Here is a 22832-nt window from a genome sequence, read left to right on the forward strand (position 1 = left end):
CTTTCTGTTATTAGTTTGAAGCCTGCTACCCATTCATTTCATTTGGTGTCCTCTAGTCCTTCTATTATGGGAACTAATGAAGAACTTTTCTTTATGCACCCTCTCCACACCATTCGTGCTTTTATAGACCTCTATCATATCCCCCCTCAGTCTCCTCTTTTCTAAGCTGAGAAGTCCCAGTCTCTTCAGTCTCTCTGCATATGGGACCTGTTCCAAACCCCTGATCATTTTAGTAGACTTCCCCTCTCCCACCCTCTCTCTTCCCCTCTCCCACCTCCTTTTCCCAGTCTCCCCGAGTTTTGTTCAATAAAGAGAGTTTCTATTTTTGAACACACGTGTCCTTTATTTTGTACATTAGGAAGGGGGGCTAAGGAGGGGTAAGTGGAAGGAGGTGAGGGAGGAATGGGGTACGAGCCCCCAATGGGGAGGACTGGGATGGCTCTGCAGGCTCCTCGGGGTGGAAGCTCTCCTGCAGCCCCCCGATTGACCTCCCCTCCGGATGGCAGCCTGCGGCAAGTGCAGCCGAGCTGATGGCCGAGTGCTGTGATGTGCCGAGTGTGGGCATTCAGGGCACTTCAAGCCAGGACTGCTTTGCTGTCCCTCATTGAGTTAGACAAGCGTGCGGGGAACCCCTGAGAACTGTCTGTCCGGGGTGAGGGTCGGGTCCCTTTAACCACAGCCTTTGGCTAGCCTGAGACAGCAGCTCCACACTCTAAGTCCTAATCTGATGCCCTGCCGGCACTGCTTCCGGCCATCCTTAACCTCGGTTCAGGGTCCACTCAATGTGGACATGCTAGTTCGAATTAGCAAAACGCTAATTCGAACTAGTTTTTAGGTCTAGATGCACTAGTTCGAATTAGCTTAGTTCGAATTAACTAATTTGAATTAAGTTAGTTCGAATTAGTGCTGTAGTGTAGACATACCCATAGGAACTTGTATCTGAGTTACACTTGTCATCTCTTCTCCTTCCTCCTCTTTCCACATATTGGGATAGCTCTACTTTGACTGTAAGCTCTTTGGGCTCTTTGTATACCCTTGTCTGTATAGTGCTTAGCCATGCACCACTTAAACCAGTAGGACTGAAGTGGTGTGCCAGTCATGCATTACTAGTCAGAGAGTGCAATTCACCTCTGTACAGAGAATGAGTACAAAATACCTTTGCAGCAAGCATAAATAAGTCTCAGCCTGCAGCACTCTCAAAGGAACCTTGGCAGTATCTAGTTTTGGAGCTGGCTATGGCTTTACACATTGGCTTTCTCCATGCTTCCCTGCTGACTTCAAAAACGTCAGAATCCTGCCCATCCCATGCTAGACATCCACTCATTCAGTTAGATTATGAGTTTCAGGTTGCTCATCTGTCTCATGGTCTTGCTGTTCAGTGGAATCCACTTACTTAATGGGTCATGGGTACGAATACAGAACCCCTGGTTCTGGGTAACAGATGATCATTCTGCAGCAGGGAGTGCAGGCATGATTTCATGCCCACAAGCAGGCTACAGGTCTCTAGAGCAGAAGTTGTACATCTGATTACATGAAAGTGGCTGAGCTGTTGAGCTGTAGAGTCCAGTTCTATGCCAACAAGCAGGCTGTGGTTCTAAAGCACAGAGAAGAAAGAGAAATGATTACCCTACATTTAAATATATTCCCCTTCTCTCATTTCTCTTCAGACACCTACCTGCTTTCAGAGGAGTAATGGATTTCTCATGTCTGTTTTGATGGGCCCATATTTTTATACTGCACACACTTTCCCAATATCTGACCGTAAAAGATGTATCTAGAGAAGAGTGCAGAGGCAGAATCTCCTGACACCACTCACAGTTGGATCCAGTCACATCTTAGTGTTACAGGATCATCTACATCTTTGGGATGTCCACTGAGCCTGTGGAATGTAGACGCACCCATGGAAAATGCCTTCTCATCTGGCCCTTAACAACACTTTGTGTCCTGTTCATTTCTGTAACCGATTGCTCTTGCAATAAATTTTGCAGGGTGAGACAGACAGAGGGGCTTGGCATGGGGACAAGAAAAGGAAGGACAGAATGTGCTGGTTTGGATGTTCAGTGCATGGCCTATTTGGAGTGACATTGCTGGGGGATATCCTTTCACCTAGTTCATTCTAGACAGTAAGAGCCCCTTGTTTGCCCTCTTCTGCTTTGATTAGTAACAAGTCTAGTAGCCACAGTGTTCATAAGAATGGCCATAGTGGGTCAGACCAAAGGTCCATCTAGCTTAGTATCCTGTCTTCCAACAATGGCCAATGCCAGAGACCCCAGAGGGAGTGAATAGAACAGGTATCATCAAGTGATCCCTCTCCTGTCATCCATTTCCAGTCCTTGACAAACAGAGGCCAGGGGCACCATTCCGACCCATTCTGGCGAATAAGCATTCACAGGCAGAGGGGGCACCATTGCTCTTTCAGAAAAGGAAATGTAAAACTTTCCAGTCCAGCTTTTACCTTTGTGGCAGAACAGCTAGGTGGAGGGGAAAGTTCATCCAAGTTTGCTGGGTACAGTTGCCTGTGGCCTTGTCACACCCGACCCTCCCCCACTGTTCAAAATACAGGGCCCATCCACACTAGAACGACAATTGTGAATTTTGTAACTGGGTATGGTTTGGCTTCTTTAACAGGTAACAAAGTTCCGCTTGTGTCCACACAGCACCTTTGCTGCCATCACTATTGTGTTATTCATTCACACCTACTAGGATGCCTAATCATGTCTGCATTGGTGCATTCTGGGAAAATCCAAGTAGCTATCCCATAGTGCCTCAACAGGGACTAGCCAGGGGATATACATAGAGAGCAGCACCAGCAGGGCATAGGGAAGTGCACTCAGAGACTTCCTATTAAACAGAGAGCTGGAAGGAAGGAGGACAAGCCAGACCAGTTACACAGGCACTGTTATGGAGTCCTTTCTACATAGCAGAATAAGTGTGTCAAACTAGGTACAGGAAGACAGCCAGAATAGGCCACTGCCAGGGTGACACACTGTTTATAGCCCTAGTTACTGCTAGAGTTTTAACTACTTTCCGTGTAGGCACAAACTAAATTCTGTGCTGTGCCTCCCAGAAGAACAGTACAGAAAGTCCCAGGAACGGTTTGGGGAAAGGTGGCTTTAATCCACCTTAGAACTATCTGGTTGCTGAGTGCACTCAGGGCTGATTCGGTAGCCCCAACATAAGCGGCTGCTCTGACTTATGGATGACTAAAGGCTACTCTACGGTTCAGGTTGGCCATTTACACCTTGCCCTGGGCATGTCCCCTGCACTGGGAGCTGCAAGGAGGAACAGTTTACAATTGCATACACAGGCCCCATGCAGTTCTAACCTCAAAGGAACTCTCCTGTAGGCTTTTGTGACTCTCCTCTAGGCTTTTGTATTTATAGTTCCTAGCCGCTACCAGAGCAGTGTCTAGAGGCTACGGTAGTAGCCCAAAATCTTGCATCCGGGTTTGAGCTACCCAGGACATGGTTAGAACTAACCCGCACACTGACTGGTGACACGCTGCATTAAAAGCTGTAATGTGGCAGCCAGTAAGTTTCCAGTGCTGAGATGAAAAAGGAAGAGAAAAGGATTAGGGAGGAGGATGTATGACCTGAAACGGGTGCAGACTTGGTGTCTAAGGAGTAGGAAGGCTGGGACCAGAACTCCAGAATAGAGGCCAAGAGACTTCACCTTGTTTGAATTAACCATTATCTCTTTTTGTCTGAGATCCAGCTCCTGTGATTTCCTGTCATCCTAAATATCTACACCCCAAGCATGCACAAAGAGAGGGGCACTCAGGCCCTGACATGCTCCTCAGAGGGCTTTCCCTCTCCCTCCACACTAATGCCTGCATGGTAGAGACTGCAGCCTCTTCTGGCTGGGAGGGGGGAGCGGCATACATGCATTCCTCTGCACCTGGAGAACAAATGTCAGCATGAGTAGTGTCCCTGAGGAGAGGGATTAACTAACCCCTTACATCTTGAGGGTATTCACACATTTGTGCAGCACCAGTGCCTATCACATATCTCAATGGAGAAAGAGTCATCCATATCCCCTATACACATTGGAAAGGGGCCCTTTGCAGATAGAGAAAACTCTCTTTCATTGATGTGCTATGGCTGGTGTCCCAAGAAGCTTGGTGGGGTTTGATTCTCACGGTGTGCTTGTTTCAGACCTGGAGAGTGGCGTGTGGGCCCTTGGACACAAGCTGTGTTCCATTATGGTGAAGCAGGAACAAAACCTGGTTCCAGAACTTCCTGAATCCCAGCTTGCAGCCAGCTTAGTGCCAGCGCTGAACCTCAACCCACTGCAGAGACTGCCGGCACCTGAGGAGGTGAGCCTATTTCACCCAGAATATGGGCCTGGGTATGTGTCTGTTAACTGGAACTTCCCAACAACAAACCCCGACTGTGTCTTGGCTCTGTGGGCCCCTTAGCTGCCATTATAGGGTCCTTCTGGGAAGGGGGCTGAAGGTGAAACAAAGTTGATTCCCAACTATTTCCTTATTACTAGCAATGTCTCCCTTGAAATATCTAGTAGAATGGTGTTAACTCCCCCGTCTCCCTATTTTAATGAAAAGAGCAAAAGGACCAAAGAGCACATACTCCTCCTGTGTCGACATGGAGGGTATGTCTACACTTGCACCCCAGTTCGAACTAGGGATGTAAATGTAGGCATTTGAAATAGTAAATGAAGCCAGGATTTAAATATCCTGCGCTTCATTAGCATAATCTTGGTCACGCGCTGTTTCGGAACCCAGCTGTTTCGAAAGTGAAAGCGTGCTCTGGGCTGTGTTAGTTCTAATCAAACCCCTTGGTTCGAACTAACATTACTCCTCATTTTTTGATGGGCTGAATATGAGCCTGCTGCTTCTCAGTCCTGCCCCCAGCTCTGCCACTCACTTGTCATGTGGCCTTGGGCCCCTCACTTCCCAAACTGAACAACGGGGATAATGACCCTTCTTTGAGGTTCCAGTTGCTGCTATTTGTGAGGTTCAGGTGAATACCACCTGCAAAGTGTTAACAATTGTTATGAATATTTCCAAGAACTGGGGGACCAAAGCTCTCATCCACGCCCAATGTCCTTACAATGACCCTGAAGAACACTTTTGGATACATGCTCCCCTTGGTGACATGCAGGTCACTTGAGGGCTCAGTTTAGCCCTGGTTCCTGTGGGGTTCTTCTGAGAGGGGAGGTTTGTCCAATCTTGCTTGGTGCTGAACTATCTTGTACCTTGTGACCCATCAGATACAGTAGATCCTTTCCTGGTTTATCTTCCTTTTTTGACTCATGCTGGGCGACTTCCCTTTCAGACAATTCTATTAAAAAAATCAGCTCTTCAAGCCAGAAATGCACACAAACTTTCTTCATTATTTACACTGCGTGAACTCCCTGTGCCCTCAAATGCAGATCGGTTTTGTGTGCCTGACAGCTGATAGGACCCTCCCTCAGCTATGTTTACAGACTGGGGGAGTTTGCAATGTGACTGTTCAGTGTAAAATCTCTCAGTCTTGCCTGTGCTGGAATGGGGGAAGGGAGGCTGGAAGCAGAGGGGCAGTTCAGTCCAAGCTGGGAGCACCATGCTGTTCATGTTAACTCTTAATCCCTTTGATGAGAAACAGCTGTTCAGAGGCCCTGGTGAAAGCCCTGAGCCCTAGAGTGGTTTTACTCTTTTTCTTAAAGCCTGTGTACATTCTCACAGCTCTGATTAAGGCAGATCTAGGAGAGGCATCCCTCTTAATTCAGGGGAGCTGTTTAAATAGTGTTTTTGCAGCCTTGAGCTGGGCTAATGGCCACGGAGGTAATAGTCTTCCTGCAGAGATGCTGCCTTGTCATTTGCAGTGGCAGCATGGTTGTGGGTGGCTTCCCCTCCCTCAGCACATCTACATGTTTGTATTTGGTGTGTCAGGCACAGGGAGAGATTTTTGACATGACTGTCTACATGCTGTCGGTTGCCAGTGTACCTGTTGCTAGTGCCGGAGCAGGCTGGTGGGTGGGCTCAGGGGCTCAAGGTGGAATGTGGCAATGTAGAGAACTGGTAAAGCCATGGCCACAGCCAACACTCTGCCAGGGCTGTTTGTGAAAGGTGGGGAAGGGAAGCAAAAAAGACACTGAGAGATAGCTGTGCACTCTTGCTTTTTCACAGGCACCTGTGGAAATGACTCCACCACCCGTGATCAAAGCTGAGCCCAGGGAAGTGAACCAGTTTTTAAATGTACCAGCAGGTAAGAAAATAGAATCAGCCAGCTGGTACTTGTTCCAGTCCCGGATCCCTTCAGTATTGCACAGATCTGACTGCAAAGCTAGTCACTCCAAGACACGCACATAGGCACACTAAACAACTCTCCTACATTGATCCTTTAGCATAGAATAACATCAGGCAGGCTGAGATGAGTTACCATGGATCCCCTATCTTCATGCAGAATGACCTGTGTTCAGATACAAGCGGAATTACAGCATGTCCAGATTGACACATACAGAATTATTTGCAACTTCTATGCACAAGAAACTGTCTTACAGCTGGAAATATCTATGAGAGATCTGAGCATTGAAAGCCTCACAGGGACCTTGGAGTTATCCAAAAACAACCATCTGAAAGCCAGGAAATTCAGAACTCAGTTTAATTTGAAAGGAACTCAAACATTTGAAGTCTGAAAATGCACAATTAAGGCGTCATTAAGAATTCTGACTGTCCCAGAGAGACACAGCCTAATCATGCTCCCACATAGAACTCAGCCTGGAGGAGTGGAGTCAGTCCTGTGACCCAGAGGTGAAGCAGTTCTCAAGCACCAGGTGCTAGATTACGATACCGAGGAACCAGAGCCACTAGAGTGCACTAAGTACCATGGCGAGTGTGTGAGCCCCTGAAATGCTTTAATAATACTGCCTGACTCCCATATAGCGCTTTTCATCAAAATGCTCTACAAAGGAGGTCGGTATCTTTATTCCCATTTTACAGATGAGGAAACTAAGCACAGAGTGGTACTCTTCCCCTGGAGACCTCCCTTTGCCTGTGAGTGTGTACTAGGCAAAGGGGAGGGTCGTTTTGGAGCAGCATAGCTGAGCCAGGGCACAGCAGACTTTGCATGCTGTTTTGGTCCTGATACCAACCCATCATTGTGGTATCTGGATACCTTGTAAAGATCCCCAGCATTTTGGCCAACTCCCTAATGGTAGCAGAGTCAGTTCTCTGGAAGCTGGCTTGATTCAGACATTGCTAATTTAGCCCTGAATGCTTTTTGACACATGTTTTCTAACATCTCTGATTTTGTCTGGGGCACTAGATTTCACCAAGTCCTATTAGGCTACATCTACACTGCAACACTATTTCAGGATACTGGAGTCTCCTGAAATAGCTATCCTGCATCTTCACAACAAGCCCGTTATCTCGGGCTTGCTATTCCAATGTCCCTGCAAACCCCATTCTACGAGGAGTAAGGAATGTTTCAGAATAGCACTTTTTTTCGAAATTTGGTGCCGTATAGACAGTGCCAAATGGTGAAATAAGCTCTTTTGAAATAGCATCAAAATAAGTTATGCAATTTGCATAGCTCAAATTGCGTATCTTATTTCCAGTTATGGTGAAGTATAGATGCACCCTTAGAGAACTCATTTTATAACCATGATTGTAGGAATACATTAGAAGGCCAATGGTACTGCTGCAGGCGCTACCAAATGTGGGACATGTTCTGTTCCCGCCGAGACAGGGGTTTTGAGGCTCAAATTGGCCAGTCATGTAAAATCAAGGCTGTTGCATGGTCTGCTCACACTAATTAAAACAAACAAGCCTGCTTACAGATATCACACACCTAGAGCACATCCAATGGGCTGCTTCTGTGAACATCAGTACAGCTGGCCTCCTTGGTAACAATGGCCCTCATCAAATTCACAGTATCCCATCTCCTCAGAGTGCCTCCTTCCTAAAGGTCTAGGAAGAATGGTGGGCCTTGCAGCTTGGCCAGGTTAACAAACAAAAGGTGAGGCAGCTGGAGCAGGAGATATATCCACAGAGTAATATCCTATGCAGGGTGCCACAGTGAACAGTTCCCTCTCCTTTAAGCCAAATGCATGGCAGCATAAGGTATTTCTTTGGGAAGCAAATTCTGGTCACTTCCTCCCAGCAGGGACTTTGTTCCAGTCCCTGCATTCATATCCCCTCCACAGGGGCTTTATCACTACCTTAGCCCTGGGGATTTCCCTTCTCTCTCACCCACACTGTGTATGAGCCAGTACTACTGAAAATCAAGTTCTCAGAGGACTCCCTTGCACTCTGTTAGGCTAGGTCTACACTATAGGGTTTTTTCAGAAAAAGCTTTGCAAATTGACTCCGCAATTTGCATAGCTTTTTCCAATCGCTTTTCCGGAAGAGGCTTTTCTGCCATTTGGCCCAGTTTAGATGGGGCCAGATGGTGAAAAAGCCTGCTCTTTCAGTGGAACCCTTATCCCTCGTGGAACGAGACATATAGTGCTCCCCAAAAGAGCGCATTTGCTCTTCCACCAAAAAAAAACCAACAACCAAAAAACGGAAGAGCAAATGTATTCCTTGGACACAGTGGAGTTTTTCCGTGATACCCTACAGTGTAAACATACCCTAATTACATAAGAACAGACTCCCAGTGTCCAAGGTTTCAACACCATTTGGTCTAGCTGTCCCTCCATGTGTACAGAGGGGTAACTGCATCAAATTTCAGGGACATTGTAGCAGTGCTGCTTTAGCATGGGACCACCACTGCTTAAAAGTGGCCAGGCCCTGCCTCCCCCAGCCTCTGAGTTTTGCAGTTTATGGAACTTTGAACAAGTGTTCACCACCACAACCCTTCATCCCTGCTATCTGGCACCATTGACTGCAGCTGTATGGCATGGGCGGAGAGGCACTGCTGAAATGTTCAACCCCAAAACTTGCTGGGACTGAATTTTTCAAGTGGCAGCTGATTTTGAATGTCTCCGACTGAACATTCAGAAACTGAAGTACCCAAAATCAGAGCTCCTGAGCGCTCGCAAGCCCCACACAGAGCACATCATAGCAATGGGCTCTCAAGGTCACAGAGGCCTGGATAAGAAGGCTCACTTGCATCCTTCCCCTTGTCATGGCTCAAAGAAAGCCCTCTTCCACAGTCACTGCCTGGGCATCAAGAACAGCCCTGGCCCCACTTACCCCCTCAAAGGCAAGGGTGGAACGTGTACTCTCTGGCTACGTCTACACTAGCATGATTTTCCGGAAATGCTTTTAACGGAAGTTTTCCGTTAAAAGCATTTTTGGAAAAGCGTGTCTAGATTGGCAGGACGCTTTTCCAAAAAAGCACTTTTTCTGGAAAAGCGTCCGTGGCCAATCTAGATGCGCTTTTCCGCAAAAAAGCCCCGATCGTCATTTTCGCGATCGGAGCTTTTTTGCAGAAAACACTACTGTGCTGTCTACACTGGCCCTTTTCCGGAACAGTTTTCCGGAAAAAGACTTTTGCCCAAACGGGAGCAGCATAGTTTTTCCGGAAAAGCACTGATGATTTTACATTAGATCGTCAGTGATTTTCCGGAAATTCAAGCAGCCAGTGGAGACAGCTGGCAAGTTTTTCCGGAAAAGCGGCTGATTTTCCGGAATAACTTGCCAGTGTAGAGACAGCCGCCATGTGCAGGTCATGGCACAACCGTTGATGGTTCTTCCATTTATTCCCCCAAGTTACCAACATTGTGTCTTTCCTGGGTTGAGCCTCAGCGAGCTTGCCCTCCTCCAGCCCCCAGAGTGCTATGGACAGTGCTTTCTCCTCCCCGCCCCTTTCTCAGGGAAGCACTGGCCCTGATGCTGTCCATGGCCCCGCACCTGTCCCAGCAGGTGGATGTTGTAGTAGTGAGTAACAGGCTCTCCTTACTTCCCATTAGATGACCTGGTGCAGATGCCTCCGACACCCCCCAGCAGCCATGGCAGTGACAGTGACGGATCCCAGAGTCCACGCTCCCTGCCTCCCTCCAGCCCGGCCCGGCCAGCTGCTCGCTCTTCCAGTGCCATCTCCACCTCGCCTCTCCTCACGGCACCACATGTAAGGAGCGAGAATGAAGACGTCAGAGCGTTGCCACAGCCTAGAGTGCAGGGTTCTTTGTGCTCATAGGAGCTGGGACTTTACGTGGCTGAAGGTCACAGGGTGACCTTGGTTATTAGTCAGACTGTTGGTAATTTCTGCTCAGGCCCAGGACTGGATAACCAGAGGGGTGCTGCAAGTCAGGAGTGAGGTCCATTGGCAGAGCTGGCTGGGACTCCAGGCCTGAAGTGGTGAGATTGGAGGGAGTGTTGCAAGTCAGGCTTGAGATACATGCCAGAGAAAGATGATGGAAAGAGGCTTGAATATCACCTGCCTGTGACCACCTCACTCCACCCAGAATTATGTTAGTGTTTCACTTTCAGGATCACTCAATTCACCAAAGCACGCATAAGGGAGTTCCTGGCAAAGGAATAACTGAGAAGTCACGTAGAAGGGACATGAAGTAACTGCCTTTCATGAGCTCTACAACAAATGCCATAGGCAACAACAGCTTGGGGAGCAGATGTATTGGTGAGCGGAGTGGGAAGCAGTCAGCTGACTGTGTCACTAGGGACAGAGTGAAGCTGCAGTGAAGACCATTGCCAGGGGTTTATTTACAGCAAGGGCCCCTGTTGCGGTGGCTAAAGTGAGGGCCCGTGGGGTGGGATTTGTTGCTGATGCTCCGTGTGCCACTGATAGCTTCTGCCTGTTTATTTCAGAAGTTACAAGGGACGTCAGGCCCCCTGCTCTTGACTGAGGAGGAGAAACGCACCCTGATTGCAGAGGGCTACCCCATCCCTACCAAGCTGCCCCTCACCAAAGCAGAGGAGAAGGCACTGAAGAGGGTCAGGAGGAAAATCAAGAATAAGGTCTCTCATTTAATTACATCTTAAACAAATAGTTTAAATGATGCAGACACATCAGGCTGTGCACGTGCCATAACCAACCAGTGTAACCGCACAATCTTATTGCTATTGTTACTCTCCCCTGCCCCTCCTCCCTACAATCACCTCCTGCAGCTTGTCCCAAAGAATATTGTAAGCTCTTTGGGGCAGGGCCCAAGGTTTCCTCTGATTGTGTGTTCAGCACTCAGCACAAAGGAGTCCAAATACTGAACAGAGCCACTGGGCATTACCATAACAGACATATTAAATCATATAACTGGGTACTGCTGTGAGGTTCCATGAGACACTCAGATTAGCAGGAGCCCCATGGCGGAGCTGATGAGATCCCGCAGCATGTATTAGTCACCACTGGTGATTCAAAGATGGTTTAGGGCAAGATTCTTTCCAGACAACCCCATCACGTAGCCACATGAGTCAGTAGATTTCTGAGTGACCCCAGAGATGCCTGCAGGGGGGATGAAGTTCAGGTCCATTGCAAAAGTGATTTGTAACCTTCACATTGGGCAACGTCATGTCTCACTCTTGGCTTCCTAAGTGTTCTGTGGCCAGATGTGAATGGGAAGAGTGATAGACCAGTCTCCTTTAGACAGGAGAAAGTGTGTGCAAAGGAAACAGGCATCTAACAAAACTGGGGTGAGGACGGAGACCAAGGGGCTTGAAGTCTATAGTGCTGACTCATGTTTGGTACTTCCTCACCTCCCAGATCTCTGCTCAGGAGAGTCGCAGGAAGAAGAAGGAATATGTAGAGTGTCTAGAGAAAAAGTAAGTGTCGTCTTCTCTCTTCTATGGGTCCAAGCAAGGTTATTACTGGACATGAGGGCCTCTGGCCTCTACATTGTCACTGCTCATGTTGTGATGCAGTGTCCTGGGGCCCCAAAGCCCATCCAGCTGTTCACTCACCTTTTCTGGGGGCTGGAATTCAGCTCTAAGCATGCCCCACCCCAGAGATGGCCATGACAGCTGCAAAGATCTCTCCCCAATCCCAGTACTGTACAGGAAAACACTACAGCTATTGCAAGTAATGGCACTGCAATGCCTGGGCTGTCTGGCTTTGATAGGATTCTGTTCCGAGGGCTTTTAAGTTAAAAATCATCTTAAAGTATCTGAGATTTCAGCTGCTGACTCTTCTTAATATCTGTGCCTCAGAGCACAGCCTTGAAGTGGTGACACCCTATTTGATAGTGGGGAGTCCTCAGCATACACACTACTTGGTGATGTTTGGGGTATTAGGTCTAACCATGATTCTCTGTACAGGTGTTAGGTGGGTTTCTTGGCACACAGATTTGGTTTATGAACAACCGCTCCTCCCCACCCCCACCTGCCCCCAGACAGCCTTTGCAGTGCTAGATGATTCTTGGAATCATCTCTCTTCTGCTTGCCTTATTTTGTTTGCCCCCAATATTCCAGGCCTTATGACCCATTGTTCGGGTAGCATGTTTGGTGAGATTATTGTTTCTTTAGCTCTGGTCTGTGCGGTCACTTGGCTTTGGGATGCCACTTAAAATGATGGGGGAAGGCACAAATTTTCCCCACCACCAACTGGCCCCTTTCTTTCCCTCAGAGGTGCATCCTACACTAGCACCGGACACCCCTCGTCTGTGAGCTCCACAACCTCAAAACTGGAGTGAGTGGTGTTGTGAGTGACCCACACTGGGCCACAGCGCCTCTGATGTTTGGCCCAGCCAAAAAGTGGTCAGGCCCTCGCCCGGCATGCAGCCAGAGCTGACTACACTGTGGATCAAACCCAGTTAATGACTAATCAAATACAGACCCACAGACAGATTCTTCTGACACCCGGTATTCAAATTTTCAATTGTGACTATCACTATATTATTCGTGCATCTGCTCTGATCAGAAATCCCACATTTGCATGAACATATGGAGTAACTGTACATCTCACTGCTCTCTGCATACGCTTTCATATATTTTGCATATGGTTGATGCCATAGCAGTGTGGGCACTTGGGGGTATTAAATAAAATCCCCTCATCCCTCAAGGCTAAGATGATGACTCAAGTGGCTGATAGCCAGGAAGAAGCTAAGGTCAATTTTGTTCCCTAAAGTCCCCTGCTTGAGGTTTGCTTTTCTTCTTATAATGTGAGCTAGGGCGATAGGATCTACTTCCCTTCATAGATCCCGGCTTGCCTGTCTGAGTTGCGGTTACAAGTTTAACATGCTGGGACACTGTCGGGTTAGAAATAATCTATGGCATGGCCCTGCAATCAGATCCGTGCAAGAGGCTCCCAAAATTTTTGTGGAGCCCCAAATGGGCCTCTTAGACACAGAAGTCAGTTCTCAAGGATCCAGTGTCATGACCAGTGTTTTAAGAGTGTCCTTTCCTCTGTCATTAATAACACCTGAGATCATTACAATGGGCAGAGTCTTTAAAAGGCCCAATTCAGTTTTCACTTTCCTCTCTAAATGGAGAGAAATGCACAATGGAAACAGATGAGTCAGTTTCACCTTCTGGCTCTTTTGCTCTTATGTTGTAAAACTCTAACTAAGTGTGTGCATGTGAGTGTATCTCCCTCTGGTGGTTGGCTACAGGTAAGGATAAAAGTCCACCTCTTCCAGTTAACAGGATTGCTCCTCTAGTTTGAGTGTCAGGGTAATGTACTTTCAGTCCTGAAGATACTAGGTTCATTCCCTGCTCATGCCCATAGTGTCTGTATGTTCATGGCTGATTATTACTTTATCACTGTGCTACAATATCTGGACTACGGTGTAGGGTTAATGTGTTAAGAAAAAAGTTCATTGGAATTTCAAGTGTAACCAAAATATTTTTATGGACCTTAGTTTGTACAAAACCTACATGTGGGCCTAAAAGGTTCAACCTGGTAGTGTCCCGTTAAGCACAATTTTTATATTGAATGGGTAGTTCAGAAACTAGACAAGGTCATTTGACATGGTTGTATGTATTGGAAAGTCTTCTGTTTTATTAATGTCACTTCCATAGCCACTATTCTTCCCCCAGCCCTTCAGAATTTTCCCTTCAGCTGTTCCCTGGACCTTTGCAGGATGCTTTTGCCATAATACAGTTCTGGAGAAGAACTAGGAGAAAAGGCAAAATGCAGGACTATGTAGCACTTTAAAGACTAACAAGATGGTCTATTAGATGATGAGCTATCGTGGGCCAGAGCTCATCATCTAATAAACCATCTTGTTAGTCTTTAAAGTGCTACATAGTCCTGCATTTTGCTTCAGCTACACCAGACTAACACGGCTACATTTCTACTACTAGGAGAAAAAGGAGATTATGCAGGTTCTCCACTGCCCCCCAATGGCTAGAGCTGGTCACATGTTTGAGCCATGAATTCTTTCCCCCCTAATAGGGTGGCAACTAATGCAAATTCTCCTTTAGCTCAGAGGATAGTGAGGCCCAAATTAGTCTAGCGCAGGAGTGTCCAAACTTTTTTCAAAAAGGGCCAGATTTGATGAAGTGAACATGAGTGAGGGCCGACCATTTTGCCTGACATTCTTTGAACCATTAAAATTAAATGCAAATTAACTATTTTATGCAAAGTTTATTGCAAACGGCATACTTTTCATTTCGTCACATGGATGACAAATCTAAACAGGTGTTAAATCACTCTGCCTTTCATATCTGAAGGCCAGATGAAAAAAAAATCCAGGAAGCTGAAATATATGTCAGGAACATTGTAAAGTACATTACATATTATTGGTAATAAAGGTTGTCTGTCAACTTTTAAGTTCAAAAAATATGAACAGGAACATAACACCAAGTATACATGTTGTGTCCAAATATATTTATAACTGATTTAGACCAACTGACATTAACTGAGATTTTACAATGTATTCATCTCAATACATATGGATTCGTTGGGGGCCATAAAAGATAGATATTGCCAAATTACCTGTGGGGCCGTATTAAACCGGAACACGGGCCGCAATTGGCCCGCGGGCCGGACTTTGGACATGCCTGGTCTAGCGCAACCTTTTAAAACCAAAGAGCCAAACTACATCAAAATTCAGAACAAGTGCTCAACAAAGAGCCCTATAAGAATGCCCATTTGCATGACTGAGAATATACAACTTAATATTATTGATAATTGACATGATGATTAATAATAGCATAAATGAAACATTGTACTCAGACTTTGTACTCAAACATTGTAATGGGACTAATGCTGCTGCATCTTTCTGCACATTTCTTTGAAGTTTACATCATAACTAGTCAAATCCAGCTTCATGTACGCATTCAGGCTGTCTTCTGTCAATCTTATGGCAGGGGGCTAGGGATGTGGGAGTGCAGGAGTTTGGGTTGGCGTGTATGGGGGCTCAGGGCAGGGGATTCAGGTGTATGATGGGCTCAGGGCACAGGCTTGGAGCATGGGGGGTGCAGGAGTGTATAGCAGGGAGCTGAGGATTTGGGGATGCAGGAGTCTGGGTTGGGGTGTATGAGGGGCTCAGGACAGGGGGTACAGGTGTATAATGGGCTCAGGGCCGGTGTGTGGGAGGTGCAAGAGGCAGGGCAGGGCACTGGGAGTGGGAAGTAGAGTGGGGGGGCATGGACAGTGTTCCCTCTAACATTTTCTATCCTTGGCCGTGAGCTGGATCCAGTCTCCCAGGATTAGCCCCCGGCAGGCCCCCACATTACCATATTTACCTGCAGGTACAGGGGATCGCAGATCCTGTTGGCCATGGATCACCATTTCTGGCTAATGGGAGCTGCAGTTGCCTATGCCTCTGGAGATGCAGGTAAATATACTGGCAGTGGCCCTCCAAGAGCTAATGCTGGTGAACTGCCACCGTTTTATTGCCCACCCTTGAGCTAGACAGTGTATGATCATTTTGACTCCTGGCACTAGGAGCACATCTGCCAGAGACTGAGGACACAGGGCAGTTCAGGGACTAGACCCTGATGAAGGACTGTGTGCAATGTTTGTTTCTTTTTGCAGCATTTGTAACTAATGGGGATTTGGGTTTTTTTCTTACAGAGTTGAGACTTTCACATCTGAAAACAATGAACTGTGGAAAAAAGTGGAAACCTTAGAAAACGCAAACAGGTGAGAGAACAGGGGTGGGCTGCCAAGAAGAGAAGCCAGAGAAGTGCTTGGAAGGAAAGGCAAGGCAGCCCTCCCCCAATTCCTGGCAGAGCCTGGGCTGCACAGCAGGCCCTGGTTCCCCTCCAATGGCAGCAGCAATTCAGCTGGGTTTGGTTAGTGAGTGTGGAATGTTTGTGTTGGGTCAGCAAGGCAGGGACTGTCAGCAAAGAAAGAGAAGGAGCAAGGGAGCTTTCTGCCATCCCTTCCTTCCTCTCCTCACATCCCAGAATCTTTCTGACTGCCTCTCAAATCCTTCCACTCTTCTCGTCTCCATGGAAGATCCCATGCAGGAGGCCGCAGAAGGCATGACAGTGACACCTATTTCTCAACCTACTTGTTCTGCTCTCTGAAGCAGAGAGGGCTATTAAATAGCAAGGGCTGGGAAGACAAGGGGCACAAGATACCAATTTGGGATTTCCCTACAAGAAAGAGCTAGGTTTACAAGGTGACTCGGCAGATTCTAGGAATTTTCTCCTATATGTATTGGAGAATAGGTCCATATAACTCAAAATAGCTCTTTCCAGACCTGACACCAGTGCAAACCCTGCTAGCCCTTGCAGCCTGAGAGAGCCTTCTAGATGTCTGGCACCCATGCAGATCCCATTATATTCTCCCTCCCTCTAGCCTGTGGGAGCGTCCTCCTTGTCTGATACTGGCACAGCTGTTTGCTTGAGGGAGTACGTCTCTCCTTGCAGCCCTAAAGCAGGCCCCTAGCTTCCTTGGCTGAAAGTCTGGAAAGTGCATGGGGTCTCAGCGCTCGGAGCTGGCAGCCTCTCCACCTCAGGAATTTGTTTCCTTTTAATCTGTAACATGGAAGACACATACACATGCAGTAGAAATAGGAAGCAGCACTTGAAACTGAAGTTAGCTCTGCCTCCTGTCACTGTGCATGTGTGGCAGAGCAAGAGCAAAATCAGCAGCTTGGAATTGCCAGAAATTTGGAGCGGGGGGGTGGGGGGGGAGGGTGTGGAGGGGAAAGGGGAAAGCTCTCTTTAACATATTCCTATGTACATGTTCCCTTCATTCTGAATTCACACCCTCCTGCACATTTACTTAGATACCCCCCTCAGAGCCGCACCGATACTGGAAACTGCACATGGAAACTCCTTTAACCATGAACCTTTGGCCAAGGAGGGAGGGAACTCAATCAGTGACTCTGTTAACCAAACCATCTTCCCACTTGACCCCATCATCATGATTGGAGTTCCCCAGGGGCTATTGTCCTCCCTAACCTTGCTTTGAGGCTCTTTGGCAGACTCTTTTCCTCTCATCCCCTGACACTGAGGCTCTGACCCCAACTTCCAGGTCAGATGCTGCTTTTCACAGATCCAGGAGATTGTCAAGCAAAAGCCCCTCCCAGCTTGGGAGCTGTGTTTAACTTTTGCCTGGTGAAGATGGTTGGGGCCTGCCACCTGCTGGACAGTTTGTGAACAGCAGGCCATCCTTTCCTAGCACAAGCCCTGCATTTCTTCCCTCTGGGCTTTTGAGAAGCAGCCAGGAGCAGAAGCAGCATTGTTGGTCCCCAGCATTCAAAAGGCATGAGTCAGGATCCCATATTCATATGATTGGCTTAAAAATCATGAGTTGTCACAAAATAAGAATAACCGAGTTTGTTTTATCTGCCTGAGAGGTCATGTTTTCTACTTTCCTCCATGGCCAGGAGAATTCGAAACTAACTTTTAAAACATGAAATCTGAGATTTTCCTGAAACCACCTGACTCCAGGAACTGGGGCTTTATGAAAAATACCAGCTATGATAAGATTTGCAATAAGATTGTGAGAGTTGGTAGTTCTGCATCCGGGACATTCCGGCTGCGTCTAGACTGGCATGATTTTGCGGAAATACTTTTAACGGAAAAGTTTTTCCGTTAAAAGTATTTCTGCAAAAGAGCATCTAGATTGGCATGGATGCTTTTGCGCAAAACGTGCTTTTGCGCAAAAGCATCCATGCCCAGTATAGATGCGTTTTTGCGCAAGAAAGCTCCGATTGCCATTTTAGACAACGGGCTTTCTTGCGCAAAAAATTAAGGTGCCTGTCTACACTGGCCCTCTTGCGCAAATATTCTTGTGCAAGAGGGCTTATCCCTGAGCGGGAGCATCAAAGTATTTAAGCAAGAAGCATTGATTTTGTACATTACAAAGTCAGTGTTCTTGCGGAAATTCAAGTGGCCAGTGTAGACAGCTGGCAAGTTTTTGCAATCTTGCCAGTCTAGACGCACCCTACTAGGCAATTCATATCAAGCCCAAGGTTCACTAATGCTTCTTGCAGCCTTCCCCTCTACTCCCCCCTCCCCACCCCAAAAAAACCATTCCTTTACCATTCCATTTCTAAGTGGTTCTGCTTTGTAGTGGGAAGTAAGTAATGTGTCCAGAACTGGGGGGGGAGCATGTGAGGGAATTTAAACCAGGTGGTAAGCCTGTTATGTGGAAGACAGGGCAACTAGGGGAGGAATTATTCACTCAGCTCTACATCTGGCTTCGCTCACAGCCCCCTGTAGAGCCTGGCAAGAGAGATGAAGCTGAAATGGATCACTTTTTTTTGTTGTTTGTTTTTTTGCTTCCCTTTCAGCCTTATCATAGAATCATAGAACCATAGAGCTGGAAGAGACCTCAGAAGGTCATTGAGTTCAGCCCCCTGCTCTAGGCAGGACCAATCCCAACTAAATCAACCCGGCCAGGACTTTGTCAAGCCGAGACTTAAACACCGCTAGGGATGGAGACTCAACTACTTCCCTAGGTAACCCAGAGGTGGGGTGCATAGCATGGCCACTGTTCCACCCCCAGAATATGGGCGATGCCAGTACTTCTGGGAATGGCATGACCCTGCTCCTGGTGGTATGACCTCACCCGATGTGAGGACCAGGTGGCATGGGTAGTGCTATGGGATGTGCAGCAGCCTTAAGGCAAACCGTTTGTCCAGTTTGGGGCCTCATTTTCTTGGGTTTGTCCATTGTCCAATAGTGAGACAAAACCAGATGTGGTGTTGTCTGGCATCAGAGATGAGTAATGCCATTTTGAACAGCTGGTGCCCTGCCCCTGCGGGCATGAGCTCACCCACATCCGGTGAGGTCATACCACCAGGAACAGGGTCATGCCATTCCCAGAAGTACTGGCATCGCCTGTATTGTGGGGGTGGAACAGTGGCCATGCTATGCACCCCACCTCTGGGTATTGGCTCTATCTGGGCAGAGTGGACTGGAGTCCGGTTCCAACTAAATCTGATCGGTGGAGTCAGGGCAGAGGGGTTAATGTGGCACCAAGTGAAGAGATGTCCTTTACCCAACTCCTTTTGGCTCCATTGCCTCTGTGACTATCACCTTCATTTGTTTGCTTGCCAGGCCTGTCTGGTGGGAGGACTTGGAGAAATAACGGAGCTCATCTCACTCAGAAGAAAACTGGGGTGGACATTGGAGGGTTCAGCTTCAGTCTCGTAACCCTTGATGATTGTTCCCTCCTCATTGCACTGACTTGTGATTGTGTTCTCTCCTAGGACTTTGCTCCAGCAATTACAGAAGCTCCAGGCCCTAGTAGCTGGGAAGGTCTCCAGACCATATAAAATGGCTTCCACACAGACAGGGACCTGCCTGATGGTATGTGCTTCAGATTCTCCATTCTTTATTGGCCGTGATTCCTTGTGCACCTTTATCCATCACCCCATTCCCAGACAAGCCAGGGAATTCTCTATAGCATGCTTCCCAGCCTGGAATAACTAGTGGATACAAGTCCAGTGTCCAACAAAAAGAGGGGCTTTATTTTGGCTATTTATTGCCTTGCAATAAAATGGGGGGAAATCAAGCATGCAGCCCTTTCTCCAAGGATCCTCAATATCCTTCTGGGAGCCCAGAAGAGCCTCTTCTCTGTTTCACTGCTTTGTATGCCCCACCTTTGAGGCCAAATATAGGAATTGCAAGACTGAATTAGACCAGGAGTCCTGCTAGTCCAATATCCAACCTTCGATAGTGGCTAGTGCTAGGTGGATATACGAAACCCTGCTGTTCCATTGAATTCCCCCTAGTTCTTTTATTATGAGCAAGGTTAAACTGGAGTGTCTGATCTACCTTCTCGGCACCATTCATTATTTAACTCTCTCTTGCCTCTTATTTGTATCCTTCTAATCTAAACTAACAAACCTATTCTTTTCAGTCTCTTGCCAAACAAAAGTCAGGCCTTCTCTCATTCCCATTGCCCATTTCTGAACCCCCCTCTAGCTGCTATTTCATTTTTTGAGACTGGGTGACCAGAGCTGAGCAGTCTCGTTGGTGAGAGTATAATGGCATTGTAATAGTTGTCATCTCACTCACCACGCAAACAGCCTTTTCTTTGCTTTTTGTCAACCACTGTGCATCAAGCAAAACTTGGAACTGAGCTCCCACAATGGTGCCCAGACCTTCTCTCCTGGATGGCTCAAGTTAATGCTTACTGTATGAATAGTTCAAATTATTCCTTCCTGTGTTCATTGCCTTATATTTTTTCAACAGTGAATTTTATCCAGTATTGAGCTGCCTGGTCATCTAACTTCATTAAATCCCTCAGAAATTCCTCAAAGTTTGCTCTCTCCTTGACTAACCACATCGTTTTGTGCTACCTCTGCTGGTTGCTCTTTTCACAAATCATTGCTAGATCCTTTCAACACCCCCAGCCCTACTATGGGCATGCAGGGCACCTCACTATTAACCTTTGGCCATGGTGAAAACTGAACTGATTATTCTTATTTTTGTTTTTTTGCTTCTTGGATAGCTCCTGGTCCATGACAGATCTTTACCTCTCATCATGTTACAGCTAGAGGCATTTTCTTAACAGCTTCTTCCACAGGACTTGGTCAAAAGCTCTTCTGTAAATCCAAATACTTTCAATCAGTTCTCCTTTATCTACCGCTGTGTTGACAGAACCATCAAATTCTAGTAGCTTGGAAAGGCTACTTTTTTTTTTAACCAAAGTCGTGCTGATTTGTTCCTAGTACATCAAGTGTTTCTGAATTCATTTTTAATCCTGCTTCAGGACCCTTGATGCTCAAGTGAGCTCAGCATCTGCAATTCCTAGCATCTCTCCTTTTTACAGGTCGGGTGCATCTACACTTCACCCTTGGCTCAAAATAAGCTCCATGGCGCCAAATTTCAAAATAAACTGCTATTCTAAAACATCCCTTAATCCTTGTGGAACGAGGTTTACAGGGACATTGGAATAGCGAGCCCATTATATTTCAAAATAATGGGTTTGCTTAAAAGATGCAGAATAGCTATTTCGGGACACCAGAAGTATCCCAAAATAGCACCACTGTCTAGATTGGGGTGGGCAATAATTTTTGCCCAGGGCCCACTTCAAACATTTTTGAAGTAGTCCTGGGCCACCCCTGGAGGGGAGGGACCTAAATAGGAAGGGGTGGGGCCCTAAACCTAAACAGGAAGGGGGCAGGGCTACCCACCCCCAGACTATGATTGGCATGGGGGTAGGGGAGCAGCAGGGCCTCCGCAGGCCGGGTCCACCTGCTTAGCAGGCCGAATCAGGCCCACAGAGGCCCTTTTGCTAACCCCTGGTCTAGATGTACCCTTAGATATATTTGCTCCTCTTCAGGACTTCTAATTATAATGAGAGATTGCATATTTTCGTTAGCAGCTCAGCCACTTCCAGCCCTTCTCAATTGTTGGGTGTAAACTATGTATCTGGGCCTAGTACCTCATTGCTCCATCAGGCATCTGTTGGTTCTTGGACAGCCGCAATGTTTGACACATTTCATCTTTATTGCCTGGAAAGAGTAGGTTTAGGACAAACATCTCCCAGACCTTCTGTGCTATAGACTAATGTATAAAATATATTAGCTTCTCAGAAATGTTTTGTTTTCCTTAGTTGCTGCCTTCACTCTATGACAGTCCAGTTCTCTCACGGGCTTACTGCCTCGACGCTATTTCAAGAATTTATTTGTGTTACTATCTTCGGCTATTTGCTCCTCATATTCCCTTGTAGCTCTCTCTGATTCCATCTTCTATTTAGGGTTGGCAGGTGTCTGATATTTCCTAATTAAGTTTTTATTATTATCATGAGTATCAGTACGTAGTTGCATACTGCCTGGCTGGTACACACACTCGCGCTGAGTGAGCGTGTCTACCAGCCAGGCAGTACGCAAGTACACAGTGGGGTGGGGGCAGGGCGGGATGGAATCCCTGGGGCCAGACTCGCCTGTGCACCCCACCGGGACCGTGCACAGGATGGGCATCACCCCAGGATCTACATGCGCCTGGACCAACCCTGCTCCCCACTGGCCGGTTTCCCCCTGCTCTTCCCCCCTGGCCAGCCCCACTCCCCCCAACCCGCTCCCGGCCAGCCCCGCTCCCCTCCCAGCTGGTCCTCACCCCCCATCTGAGATTGTGTGTCCAGTATTTTTTTAAACCATTTGGTAACCCTACTTGTATTTTCCTTCCTCTCATTTATGCTTCTCTCTGTTGACTTCATGGGTTGGATTGCCATTTTCTGAAGGGTTTTTGTTTTTCAGTGGGGGGGGAGGGGTTGGCTCAAATAATCTCTTCAACCTTTGGATTTACCCACTCTGGATTGTTCTCCCCACTCATCTTCCTGAGTCCAGGTGAGGATCCTGAGTGCCCTTGTGTGCATACATAGTCTCTACACAATGTTAGTAGCCTTCATGTGGAGTTTAGCTAATTTCATTTTCTCTCTTTTGACTGTAGGAGGTTTTTTGGACCAGACTCTCCTTTTTTGAAATCTCCCTTTCCAGAGTACGGTGTCACTGTGCTAGAATTTGGAAAGCTTCATTATACTGTGCCTACTTAGCTGCTCAGCTATTAGTTCTTGATAAACCAACTGCTCTGTTACTTAGGACTGCATTAAAAATCTCTCTTCTTTTGAGCTCTAGAGCTA

At 47.2% G+C, this 22832-nt stretch overlaps 1 protein-coding gene across 2 annotated transcripts in view; it reads left to right on the plus strand.

Moving 5' to 3' along the window:
- CREB3L1 (cAMP responsive element binding protein 3 like 1) overlaps window positions 1-22832 on the plus strand; it is a 75890-nt gene that overhangs the window by 46977 nt on the left and 6081 nt on the right. For both annotated transcript variants that reach the window (XM_006117285.4, XM_006117284.4), the window contains exons 3-9: window positions 4155-4315; window positions 6128-6206; window positions 9856-10013; window positions 10712-10861; window positions 11601-11659; window positions 15855-15923; window positions 19453-19552. In XM_006117285.4, coding sequence (XP_006117347.1) covers window positions 4155-4315; window positions 6128-6206; window positions 9856-10013; window positions 10712-10861; window positions 11601-11659; window positions 15855-15923; window positions 19453-19552 — 776 coding nt within the window. The remainder of the gene's footprint in view (window positions 1-4154; window positions 4316-6127; window positions 6207-9855; window positions 10014-10711; window positions 10862-11600; window positions 11660-15854; window positions 15924-19452; window positions 19553-22832) is intronic.

This window comes from Pelodiscus sinensis, chromosome 4 (assembly GCF_049634645.1).
Source record: "Pelodiscus sinensis isolate JC-2024 chromosome 4, ASM4963464v1, whole genome shotgun sequence".
NCBI lineage: Eukaryota > Metazoa > Chordata > Testudines > Trionychidae > Pelodiscus > Pelodiscus sinensis.